At 44.0% G+C, this 12,975-nt stretch overlaps 1 protein-coding gene across 2 annotated transcripts; it reads right to left on the bottom strand.

Annotated features, from left to right (window-relative positions):
• Positions 1–7,207, bottom strand: LOC123048433 (cation-chloride cotransporter 2). 2 transcript variants are annotated; one of them, XM_044471535.1, is made up of 13 exons: positions 6,819–7,207; positions 6,562–6,711; positions 6,288–6,366; positions 5,989–6,080; positions 5,115–5,229; positions 4,647–4,747; positions 4,053–4,120; positions 3,542–3,778; positions 3,351–3,465; positions 3,042–3,236; positions 1,974–2,374; positions 1,518–1,679; positions 1–1,429 (listed from the first exon to the last, which is right to left on the bottom strand). In XM_044471535.1, the coding sequence occupies exons 1-13, from the start codon at positions 7,106–7,108 to the stop codon at positions 339–341; spliced, it is 3,096 nt and encodes a 1,031-aa protein (XP_044327470.1). In that variant the 5' UTR covers positions 7,109–7,207; the 3' UTR covers positions 1–338. The 2 variants fall into 2 exon arrangements, with proteins under 2 accessions (XP_044327470.1, XP_044327471.1); XM_044471536.1 differs by having other exon boundaries at positions 4,053–4,114; positions 6,819–7,206.
• Positions 7,208–12,975: the final 5,768 nt, after the last annotated feature.

Here is a 12,975-nt window from a genome sequence, read left to right as displayed (position 1 = left end):
CAGAAGACAAAAATGAGGGTTAGAAAACAACAGAAAGGGTTGTTGTTAGGCATGATCAGAAATGGGAAGGAAAAACAATCATTATTATTGAGATTTAATCTATGGAGAGTAGATTCTCTACAAATCTTATATACACTGTGTATTTTTTCTATCGATGTGAATGGCTTCAATTCGATAAAAGAATGAAGCAAGTATTATGCACGCATTGTTCTGTGAAGACATCCCCACACTCCTGAGTAGATTTCAAGTCGATGGCTTGGGACGTCATCACTGGAGAACATGCTCAACAATCATGCTACAATGCAGGCTATAACCACCAGCCAGATGGGGGCGTCTGATCATGTGAAAAGTGTGACAACATCTCTTCTGTATCCCCTAACCATCAACATCCGTGGCACGTTCTCGACGAGCAGATCCATGTATTCCATGTAGCAGTAGGCGGGCTGGTTCAGCGGCGGCGCCGGGAGGCTCACCAGCACCACGACGGCCATCCTGGAGTGCCTGAGGATGGTAGCGTTCAGCTTCAGCATGGTGTTGAGGAACTTGTCCACCTTCTGCTCATTAACCACGACCTGCTTGCCGCCCTCCATCAGGGGCCGCCCTTCTCTCTCCGCGGTCTCCTTCATCTCTGAAAGGTATACCTTGATTCTGTTCTGTGCGCTTGTGTAAGCTTCTTGAGTGTCATCAATCCTGGAACTGCCGTCCGCATGCGCTTCAAAGGATTTCATGGTGACGACAATAACCTCTGCTCGCATCCTGAGATCATACAGGAACTTCTTGATGTCAGCCTTTAGCTCCTCGGCCTCGGTGTCTTCTTCGGCGATGCAGAAGACCTGGATCTTACAGTCCTCGAAACTGTCCTTGGTCAGTAGGAGCTGAGACAGCAGAAGCATCAGCCCTCCATCTCTCACGATCCAGTATAGGTCGATGGTCCCGTACTGTCTCTGGTACTCGTTGGGCCACTCATCAAGCCCCTTCACTGTGACAACGGCCTTGTTAGCAGTAATGCAATCGTTTATGATGCCGACAAATGTCGATGGTATTTGTGTCAGGTTCTCGCTGCGCCAGATTTCAGGGTAGCGCATGACGACGATGTTTGGCTTCAAGTTTCCCAGGCCCATTGTCTGAACAATGCTGCGAAAACCATCGGACATCGAGGGTGCCACGATGATCTCCGCAACACCCTCACAGCGCTTGTCGTCAATATAAGCGCTTAGTTGCCTGCAGACTGCCTTTGCATCCTCAGCAGACTCATGATAGTCAACATCAATTATAGAGACGAATATCGACATGCCACGTCCCTTTTTCTTCATGAAATTAGCGAAATCTGCAAGCTTTGGGTGGCATGGGACATCTTCTGGAAGTCTGCCCCAAGGGCGGCAGAATATGAGAGGAATAGGGTACCAATTTTTTGGATGAACTTGGTTTGCTGCAGCAGACATGGTCAAAATTAAAAGAATGTTGCTTAGTGTGATGTGAGGTACGTTTAATTCCGATGTGTATGATAATAACAGTACCTCCCAGTGATCGAAGACTTCGCAGAGCTAGTTGAAAGTAGGCACTCTTAAATCCATCTCCCCAGTCTCCAGCCTTTCCTTTTAAGCTGACATAGTAGTAGATAAGGCTTGCAAGGGCAAGAGAGACCACAGTAAAAGCCCAAGAGATCATAAACATGATAACTGGAAATTAAGAGGGAGAAATCATCTGTTAACGGTCTGCACCTTTGTAATGTATTCAATATTACAATATAAGGGTGCAATATTTTCAGTTATAGAAAAAGAACAAAGTAGACGAGAGCTGTAATGCATGCAACTTTAAAAGGTAGCTGACATCCCTTGACCACAACAAACTAACATATAAGTGTTTAGTAAACATTTTTCATCAACTCATTGTTAGAAAATTGTAGTGTCCATTTCTGTATACTTGTTATAACATGCAATCTTAAATAGAAATATTAAAATGGGGAAGCATACCAATGCAAAGCAATGCACCGATGAGAGAAAGGCTCCAATGGTGAAGCTTCCATCGAGGACGCCAACTTGGAGCATCGAGGAGGTCAAGCAGAAAGCAGGAAAGGTTCACACCGGCATAGCACAGAAGGAAAAACATAGTGATAGTGGGTGTAATTAGATCCAAGTTCCCAATCACAACACAACTAATACAGATGAAGCTTGTGAATAGAGTTGCCACGTGTGGCTCAGATCCTTCATAAGCCTTGAAACAATTAAGAACAGGAAGAATGTCATCATTCGCTATTGCCACAAGTAACCTTGGAGCCCCTGTTAGACTCTGCAGCGCTGCACCTAAAGTAGACAAGATGATGCCAATGTGAATTACTGCTGGGGCAGGCCAAGCGACTGTAGCTGTTAGGAGCCTGCATGAAGAAAATCAATGAGCTGAATACACGAGAAAAAAGTAGTATTACTAACTTACATCAATCCAAGATGTCAAATATTACAAAATGCTGAATAGCAGCTTGGTAGTGTCACACTAACACAAAAATAACTCTACTTGCTCACTATGTTGTGTAGAACATCGTATTTTTCATATTGGTTTCAAATAGTCAGTCATCTTAGGATTCGATGTTTGGCATGAGCTTTGCGCGGGTAAATACATTGGTTTTGAATCAATGCTTCCGCCAGGGCATTTATTGAGTGCATTTGCAGGTACTGTCAGGCGTGCATAAGGAATAGTGTAGGTAGCGTCGTTCTCTCCTTGAGCATCATTATAAGTATGGGAAGTGTCACCATTCCACACCTTTAGCCACACTCGCTGGGACGCACAAGTCCTGAATGTCTTTCGATATATGCAGTAGTGCTTGTGTACTAGTTCATGCCATCTTTCAGCGTTAATGGCTTAATGCACTTGCTTTTAATTTAGCAACGATTATATGAATCTTAAGCTTATGGAGCTATCGACCGCTCTCTTAAATCTCACATCGGAGATGCTCTAACAATGCCCCCATGCTGTCACAGGCTCACAGCATAGCTAACACACTATCAACATCCAGAAATCAGAAGGTTGGTGAAGAAAGCTCAGACCTGTCAGTTAGAAGCTCTTGTCTTGTAGCCAAGGCTCCGAACAGAAACACAGACAGTAGATACATCATAGTAGTTAAAAGGGTAGCATATAATGTTCCAATTGGTATTGAACTTTGTGTGTCTTTAAGTGAAGCAGAGCGGTTCGAACCAGCCATGATTCCTGTAACAGCTGGGAAAAAGAGACCTAACAATGCGCTGAAAGACAAATAGCAAACGATTAGCAAGCGCACACTAAATATACAGCAAGCATGAGAATTAGCAAACTGGAAGAAACTTTAAGTATGAGAATTAGCAGTAAGAAAGACGCACTTAAAATCCCAATATATATGCCCATTTGGATCAGGAACTCCAGCATCGTTTGTAGGTTGGTAATCTGCACTCCAGTTGTCAACTAGTGTAGTCGTACTTAATCCAGTGATTCCCTCTACGAAGGAAAAAACAACAACAGTGATTTAAAACAAAATAAAGAAACTAACATAATCATAAACAAAGCTACTTACTTGGAGAGTTGGGCCCTGGAGCACTCAAGACACCAATGTAAATGCAGAGTATTGAGAAGAGGACTGGCATTAAGAATGCAGGGGCGACCTTGTTGATAATTTTGACACCACCAAACACAATAAAACACAACAGTATGGTCACAATGACACCATAGATCTGGAGGTCATGCAAGCTGGGTGTTGATATAGTTATTCCACTGCCTCCATTTGCTGTACTATCGACCACTGTAACCTTCTCTGCATTTGAAAATTTCTAAGAGTTAACTTAAATAAGAAATGAGGAAAGATCAAAATTTAGAATAAAAATTGCATGCCACTACAGAAGAAAACATTTGCAAAGGCAAAACTATCATTTCAAAAAAAGAGGTGAGGGTTTCTCGATTAAATAAGCATTTTGGTAAGTTTTGTTAGAATTTGGTATAAACTACCTTTACAAGTTTTGTTCTGCATATAGGACCTGTAAAAAAACCAAAATCAACTGCACTGTTTTGAGCTAATAGTAACACAACACCTTGAAAAAATCCAGCAGAAGGAACAGCATCCAAAAAGGTTTCTACAGCTCCCAGCACATACCTGCAACTACCAATCGTGTGTTAACAACACAACAGCTCATAAACTGATAATGCGTCAGAGAGAGGGAGAAAGCCACGCCAAGAAAGAAATAAAGCATTGAAAGCTGCAATGGTAACACTTGCGATCTCAATAAGCAGAACTGCACAGGCAACAAATGGCAATTCTGTCATTTCCTCTTTTGGTCCTACATAGAACTATGAGCTCTCCTAATTAACATACAGGTTTTTTTTTTCTTAAGATTACATACTAGCATAAAGGTTCCAATCCCACACTGCAATACTGCATAAGGTCCAAATATAATAGTATAATATTTTACTGGCTATTCTACCAATATTTGACTCGTTGTACTGTACAAATGTATATAACTGCAGAAACAAGAGAGCTATATTCCTGCCCAAGTAGATACAGTAGCAAGTCTGGAATATGATAGATAAAAACTATTTGGCCAAAAGGAAGTTCCAAGAAAAACAAATTTTACAAAGGACACTGTCAAGTAATCAATCGGCATGCTCTAAGTCTAACGCAGACTTACATAGCTCCAGCAACTGCATTTCCAAGGAAGAAGCATAATCCAATACTAACTCCAACTTCTGGACCTAGTGCACGGCCAATTAGATAGTATGGTCCACCACCCTGAAACAAGAAGAAACTTACCTGAACACATCGACGATCTAGCATGTAGCACAGAAAAATGAGACGTAAACAACAAACTCTCTTGCGATGATTGGCTGAGAAGTATAACTTGCTGATCTGAACATAAATACAGAAATTCTAGGTCTGATATTCAAGTAGTAGATGGGCCTCAAAGGATATCAAAATATGAATTTGTTTTCCTCAATTTTAAAATTACTGGACATATATTTTACTGTCTACTGGATGGTGATGTGTTTGCCTCTATCGTGTTCGACAAACAACAAGATAAAAAAAAACAGTTATTTACACAAGAGACATATAGAGCCTTACTGAAGAAACTATCACCCACTGCAGATATTCGACATACCTTCATTGCCCCATTTGTTGCAATCGCGCTTAATGATATTGCAGTTAAAAATGTGCATGCGCCACATAATGCAACTAAAACAAGGGACTGCCATATGCCTCCCATACCGACGATCCTACAAGGAGAAATGAAAGGTTGTCGTGTTTAATATTTGAATATATGGTTTATCCTACATCTTTTCTACAGCTAAGTAAGAAACACAATCAGAGGACGTGTCATGTCTTTATCACCTACTGTTAGATGAGAACCCAAAGAACAAGAACTTCTCTCAAACTGGACAGGTCATTTTAAAGAAGTAACCATTCATGCGTGAAACTCAAAGCCCTCTTACACATACACAATAGTAAACTCAAAGCCCCCTTACACATACACAAAAGTATGGATATCAATCCGCAGAATCCACATGTTAAATTCTTATTTAGTTGCAAGAGTACAGGGAGTGGCATTAACGAACTTCAGAATGCCAATTCTTCAGTACAGTAATATGTAACAATATGAAGGTCCTCAGACGGGGCAATTCTCTGAGCCAACGGTTCCTAAAGTGGTAATCAATGTTTTGCAATTTTAGAGTAGTGTTTCTTAACTTAGTTAAACTATGGAAACAGTGCATTCAATAGTAAATAAATACTCCCTCAGTAGAGTAATATAAGACCTTTTAGATCACTAAAGTAGTGATCTAAAAGGTCTTATATTTCTTTACAGAGGGAGTATATGATAAAGTTAAATGAAGGCTGTTTACCACAATGGCCATAAAGTACACAAGGGAAAGAGAGAAATATGACTTCCACCGTAGCATCTTTATGCTGCAGAAACTAACTATAAAGTAGTGGATAATGGCATAACGCACTGATAAAGAACAGGTGCAAAATTTTACCATGTGAAACGTATATAATATATTATTCCCAAGATATTCTGCAAGCACGGCACAAAGACACCCATCAGGGTACCGAGTTTAGGGTCGGTTTCCTGCATAGCAAAAAATGAGTGCAACCAACAGTGACGCTTTACCAAATTAAACTAAAGTAAAATCAAGCAAAGGGACCAAGCACAATGAAAAAATAGAATAAGTTGGTTACAAACAAAGAAAACAAAATTAATTACAATTAAATTTGGAAATTGGCCTTGACCTAGCAAGCTTGGAAATGGCATTAGATAATTGGATGGGGAACAAACCTGAGGGCGTCCGATGGTAATACCGATATCCTCACTATCCGTAGGACTAGCAGGTGTCTGAGCTGGTTCTTCTGCCATACTGTACAGAATCAGTCAGACGTATGACATGGCTCCAGCTATGTTCACAGCAAAAATAAACATATATATAGGCTTCTAGCGATTTCCCCAAACAATATATGTGTTTGAAGCGCAATGAACACATGTTCAGGAAAAACCTTTGAAGCTCTGACTAAAATGAAGCAAATTAGTGCAACAAATGATGAGCTGATGATACCTCTTAAGCCCCAAAATATTGACCAACGAGTCGAAACCGAAGAGCTCGAGCTTTGAATCACTTTGACGCGCACTAGATGTGCGGTGCGCGTTGGAAGAAGCCACTCGCATCCTTGGATCCATACTTCTGTTCCTACCAGGGTTGATGGGCCTGTAATATGAAGAATTAAATCTGTCAGTGCTAGCATTTCCGATCAAGGAACCAAAAACAGAACAGAGGAGAGCAGGCGCGAAATGCGCGCCATCCAACCGAATCACCTGGGCGCCGCGGAGGCGTCGGCGGAGGGGCCGGGGTCGAGGGGCGCCATCTGGACGACGGCGCGGTCGTGCGGCTCCACAGGGCGGTACCTCTGCTGCGACGCCTCCGGCACCGGGCCCTCCTCCTCCTCCTCCTCCTCGTCGTCGTCCGCGGCGACGACGGCGCTGTCGTGCGGCTCCACGGCGCGGTACCTCTGCTGCGACGCCTGCGGCACCGGGCCCTCGTCGTCGTCGTCGTCGTCGTCGTCCGCGGCGACGGCGGCGCCCCCTGGGGCTCCCCTGCTCCCCATCGCTAGGGTCGGTTTCGGATCGAGGCACGCTCGGCTCGACTAGCTGGGCGAGGGCGCGAGTCTAGCTGGGACAGGGCACCTGGTTCCAACTTCCAAATGCAGTAACCCTTTTTTTTGGCCCCTAGGCTAGAGGATTTTGCAACTGAAATTTGATTCGATCTGGCAAAATCTATGTCCAATATAACTTCTTTTTTTGTTTTGAACCAGGGAACAAAAGATATTTGTGTTCATTGTATTTTTTTTTGTTTTTGCGGAAAATCCTCCCACCTAATAAGATATTAGATGTAATAGTGGTACACATATCGACGGAAATAATAATAGAAATTTACAACTGGGTACGTCGACAACTACATGCATCGGTGCGGACCGAATGCGCACTGTCATCATCGCCCCTCCCTAGCCGGAGCCGAGCAAACCATGTCGTTGTAGTTGAAATTCGGGAAATCGTCGTGCTAAGCCTTGGAGGACCAGCGCCCTAGAGCACCAGTTGTCGCTAACGAAACGAAACGTTGAACCGGAGGACTGTATACTTGCAAGCACACCAACGGTCACGAGCGCTGGTCAAATCCAGACGGATCTGCCTGAAATCAACGTCGATTGGATCCAAACAGATCACCGCAGACCAAAGTCAACATGACCCAATCAAATACACCAGAGACACCTCCACATGGCCTTTATCGGCGCTAGACGCAAAACTGGAATGGGGATAGGGCGGCGAGGACACTATTTTGGCTCTAGGATGCTGCCGCCGCCTTGCCGCCTGACTAGGGCCCAGTTCTTTTGCCAGAATCTGGGGATTCTCCCGGAATCTTGAAGCCCCATTTGTTTCACAATCCTGTCTATTTAGACCCTAACTAGATAGGATTATAAAACAAATGGGGCTCAAAGATTCTGGGAGAAGCTGGGTGGGGGTCGGATTCTGGGAGAATCCTCAGATTCTGGCAAAAGAACTGGGCCTAGAACACCCAGCACTACCGTCACCACAACCATGGTTGAAATGTCGGATGACTCTTTTTTTGCATACTAATACGTGACTTATTAATAAAATAAATATTCACTTACAAGCCACGTAAACATCGACATTACAGGACTGAAAAGATAGGATAATCCTATGCAAAAAACCAGCGCATGTCCCTCTCCACTAAGGAAAAGGAGACATATCACCTCTTCACCCAAACTCGACGCGGCTCCATCACTGATCAACAGCTTTACGGACCTCCAAAGTAGTTTGCCTGAAGCAAAACCATTAGCGTTGAAAGAATCAGACCGGCCAACGTGTCCCCGGACACGCCATCGAACTTCAGAACTGACACCCCCGCATGACTACGGCGTCGGAGAAGGAAACCATAACTGTCAGCCTCCAACCGCAGACCAGCACAAGATGCACCATCTTCCAGCTTTCAATTGCGTAGACAACCGTCTGCGCGTACTCCTAGATGACAAAACCTTCCTGCTCCACCATGACGTCGGAAACAACGCCGCAGCAACGGGGACAGAGCAGAAGGAGAGACACACCTGATGGAGTTGCCGCCGCCTCGGCGACACCATCCATGAACCCTAACGCCGCCGATCTGAAGGCTCGGCAAACACACGATGCCATCAACTTCGAGACGCCGCCATGAAAGACACCGCCGGTGTGGGAGTGAAGTTGAGACAGATTTAGTCGTCTACGCCGCTCCCACCACCCCAACGACGCACCACGACCTATAAATCCAAACCCTAACTACAGAGCGGAGGAACGGGGTCCCCCCTCCCTCCTGCAGCCGGAGGGATAGGGGGCCAGCGCCCTCGCAGTGGAGATCGGTGGAAAAAGGGATCGCCTCCCTAGTCGCCTCCTGGCGGCGGCTAGGGTAGGAAAACGTTTCGTTTGCTCCCGTCAAATGTCGGATGACTTGGCAACCCTAACCACACGGAAGAACCCCAAATACTAGCACATCTACCATACTAGCATAACCACAAGACTAAGAACAAAAGGAAAAACACACGAGAAGAACATGGATAGCTAGTGATGCGAAGGCAACACACCTATAAAATGTAGATTCACACTACACGTTTGAATAGTTTCTCACATATTTCATAGGAGACACAAGAACAAAGGTGGAGGTTCTTCCTCAAGCCCGAAGTCAAGGAGTTATGTGCTTTGTGGGAGCCTTCACCCGTATGTGGTCTCGTACTCAATAGGAATCTTCACTTTGAATTGTGCTTGTACTCCAATGAAACCTTCTCCCGTGGGAGGCTTTGCAATCCTTCAATAAGTAAGACTATAGAACCTAACGAGAAGAAATTATTGTGTGGAAATTAGCTAGCAATCATAGTGATTGTGAAAAGAAGTACGAGTATTATTTGTTTGGTTGATTAAATGATTGCAAAATTAAATGCTTAATTTGTTGCAGTATAATGCCGGACCCTCTCCCAAAAACTCAAGCTGATGAAGAAAGGTGTACTATGCATTTATACGTCAACACTACCCCTCACGTGTGGCTACCTCGGGCCTAAACATGAACCGAAGGAATGCAGCTTTTGGGTCAATTGGCTGATGCATGCAGTTCTACATAATTACAGTAAAACAGTGTGGCAAATGGGCCAATCCTTATAAGTGCTAGCGGACCAAATCCGAACACATAAATCTTTCTACACGTGTTTCTTTTGTCGTGTTTTTTTGGATTTCCTCCATATCAAAATATCTTAATATCCTCCTATGAAAAGTAGAAGACACGGTTGAATATCTATATCTTTATCTAATAATAAAGAGGCTACTGTTTCTTGCGGTATGACACGAAAATTGCCCTCAAAATTGCAAAATATTACCAATCAATGCAACTTATAAATTGATTAAAAAAAACGCACAGGGAATCACCAACGGGGCCGGCCCCTGCAGTAGGGACCTCCTATACGGCGCTCTGCGCGCTAGGAGAAGACACAACGCACCCGTTTGGGCCGGCCCATGTTCGAGCGGCATGTTCTTTTATTTTTGTTTTTTACATTTATTTTTCTTTTTCGTTTCTTTTTTCTACTTTAAATAATTTAGGACTTCAAAATAATTTCCGAAAATAAAAAATGAGAACTTAGAAATAATTATTTTTCATATATCATAACAATTTTATGGATTCAAAAAATATTCGCAATTTTATAATAAATGTTTGCTTTTTAGAAAAACGTTTGAAATTTTGTAAACAAATGTTCGAGAAATCAGAAAATGTTTTTGATTTTCTAAAAGTCCTTGTATTGAAAAACGTTAATAAATTGAACAAATTTCCCGATCCAAAAGATATTTATGAACGGAAATAATGTCTAAAAATTTCAAAAACTGTTCGTGACTTACAAAATAGTTTATTCATTCATAAATTATCCGGAGATTCAAAAAAGGATCGTTAAATCAAGACAAATGTTCGTGAATTTCAAAGATCGTTACACCACTTTTCAAAACAATGTTCGTCCATTCTAGAAATGTTCGCTGATTCAAGAAAATTGTTAAAAAAATGTTCACAATTAAAAAAAAGTGTTTGCAAATATTATAAAATTCTCATGAATTGAAAAAATGTTCTTGATTTTCAGAAATGTTTGAAAGTTTGTGAAAGTCGTCATGAATATGAAAAATATTCACGATTTCAAATATGTTCACAAGTCTAAAAATATATTCATGATTTCACGAAATTGATGCAGAGGAACGGCCCTTTTTCTAGTGTTTGATAAAAGAGCAATTTATCTTACGAAATAGTGATGGAAAATGCACATATTCAGTGATGGTGATGCTGCAAAATGTGATCATGGCCATTAGAGATTATAATTTTTTTCTCTCATTGCAACGCGCGGGCCCTTTTGCTAGTATATAATAGAAGAGCAATTTATCTTACAAAATAGTGATGGAAAATGCACGTATTCAGTGACGGTTGAATCAAAAATTTAGGAGTAAACTGACAAAACTTTTGCTTAATAGGGGTAATTCAAATAAAAAAACATGAAATGAGAGGTAATAAGAATAAAGAATGGCAATGTATAGGAGATAAAAAATGAAAGAAAAAAAAATCTATTTTACTACCCTGAAGAAACTTGGTGGTTCACATAACCCCTTGATATTTTTTTCGGTTCCCTTACCCCCCCCCCCCCTCAACTATCCCATACCGGTCAGAAAACACTCCTGGCTGGTTTATCCCGATCTAATGCTAACGTGGACATGGTCAAAGGAGGTATTTGACCTGCAGGTGGGTCCCTCTTGACTAGACAGTCTCACTGACTGCTGGGCCTAGTCAACGCTGACTGTGCCAAGTCAAATGTGACACATGGGGCCCACATCTCGGTTGCGCAGAGACTAACATGGCATTAATTTAGTTCTAACTGTGTCATTAATTGATGGGATCCACGTGTCAGTGTCTCAGAATAACCTTAATCAACCTAAACTAATGACGCCACGTCGGCCTGACTGGCGTAACCACAGGCGACCTCAAATCACGGCGGTGTCCCTCCGGAGGCCACGTCAGCCGCGTTAGAGGTTACCAGAGTATAGCCCACGCTCGCGCACTTCCATGGGTGGTCGCGGGAGGCTGTGGGGTGGTTGGAAGCGGGCAAGCGTCGGATCTGGGCGGCGGCAGAGCCACGGCTCCGACGACATTGGCATTATGACACGACTTCGAGCAAAATAGGCTGATGTGGGGAATCTACGGACCAAGGGGAGCAGGGCAAGCAGCAGAACGATACAAGGGGAGCTCGGCAATGAGGAGCACGTCGACCATGGCGGACGGCGGCGCTCAGCTCGCGTGGACGACGACTCCATCATGCGTCCGAGCTCTAGAGGAGAGGGGAAACTGGGAGAGGCTCACCGCGACTCTAACGGAGGTGAAGGCCAGGCCGGGGCTCATTTGTGCTCGACAAATCGTTCGTTGGTGCCTGGCGGCCACAGTTAGAGAAGACATCTCGATTTGGTTGGCTCCAGGCTCCAGGCTTCGGGGTTCGAATCCTTTGGTGCAGAGGACCGGCGTGAGAATTTGGAGGCTTGGGACACAATGGTTTTGCCAGGGGTAGCTGGTGGCAATGTCACGGCGGTGGCGCTCTACAGGGTTCGTTGCAGTGCTCGAATCCGAGAGAAAGGTGGGAAGAATGAGTTGCGAGAGACGGCAAACGAGGGAGAAGGGCGAGCGTGGGGGTGGAGGGCAGAGGAGGGAGAAGGCAGAGCGTGACGGTGGCGGCCACGAGCACATCTGCCACGAGCTTGAGGAAGACGATGGCCAAACGCGCTATGACATGGCCCCACTAGTCAACAAACAACTTTGACCTCGGCCATGTCAACAAAACCACCTGTGCAAACCACGAATGACGATTTTTGAATGGGATTGATAGGATTAGGGGGTTAAGAGAACCAAAAAAAAGTTCAGCCGGTTATGCGAACAACCCGTTTTCCTGAGGGAAGTAAAATGGACCTTTTGCAAAAAAATAAAAATAGAAAAGGAGGAGGACCCCCGGCCTCTGCATGAGGGCGATGCATGCAGCCACTTTATTAATTATTCATAAAGACTTACAAAGAAATATAATAGTAAGTCTGAAGCCATCGTCTAGGCAACAACTGCCGCTACTCCTATCCAGTTGATGCAGGGATGCTGATAGTCTGGGCCTAATACCAAACAGACCTTATAGCCAAACCTAATATCTACGACCTGAGGCCCCAACTAAGCCACTTGCCGGGTATGGGGGGCACACTGGTCCAGCGCGCTCTTAGAGGCCGCCGCCGCCAACTGCCACCACTCCATCTTCAGAGTTGTACTGACGCATCAACCTTGCCCGGTCTAGCTACCGTCGACGCCACCACGGCGCCAAACGACACTACCTCCCTGCACGCAAATTGCTGAGCACGTCGCGGTCGTTGCCGGTACACC

Source organism: Triticum aestivum, chromosome 2D, assembly GCF_018294505.1.
Source record: "Triticum aestivum cultivar Chinese Spring chromosome 2D, IWGSC CS RefSeq v2.1, whole genome shotgun sequence".
Taxonomy (NCBI): domain Eukaryota; kingdom Viridiplantae; phylum Streptophyta; class Magnoliopsida; order Poales; family Poaceae; genus Triticum; species Triticum aestivum.
This window is presented reverse-complemented; position numbering and strand designations above follow the sequence as displayed.

Coding starts and splice junctions, on each gene's coding strand:
- LOC123048433 (XM_044471535.1), bottom strand. CDS start 7,108: ATGGGGAGCAGGGGAGCCCCAGGGGGCGCCGCCGTCGCCGCGGACGAC. Junction 6,081..6,287: donor TTACCATCGGACGCCCTCAG/GTTTGTTCCCCA, acceptor TTTGCTATGCAG/GAAACCGACCCTAAACTCGG. Junction 4,121..4,646: donor AATGCAGTTGCTGGAGCTAT/GTAAGTCTGCGT, acceptor CACGATTGGTAG/TTGCAGGTATGTGCTGGGAG.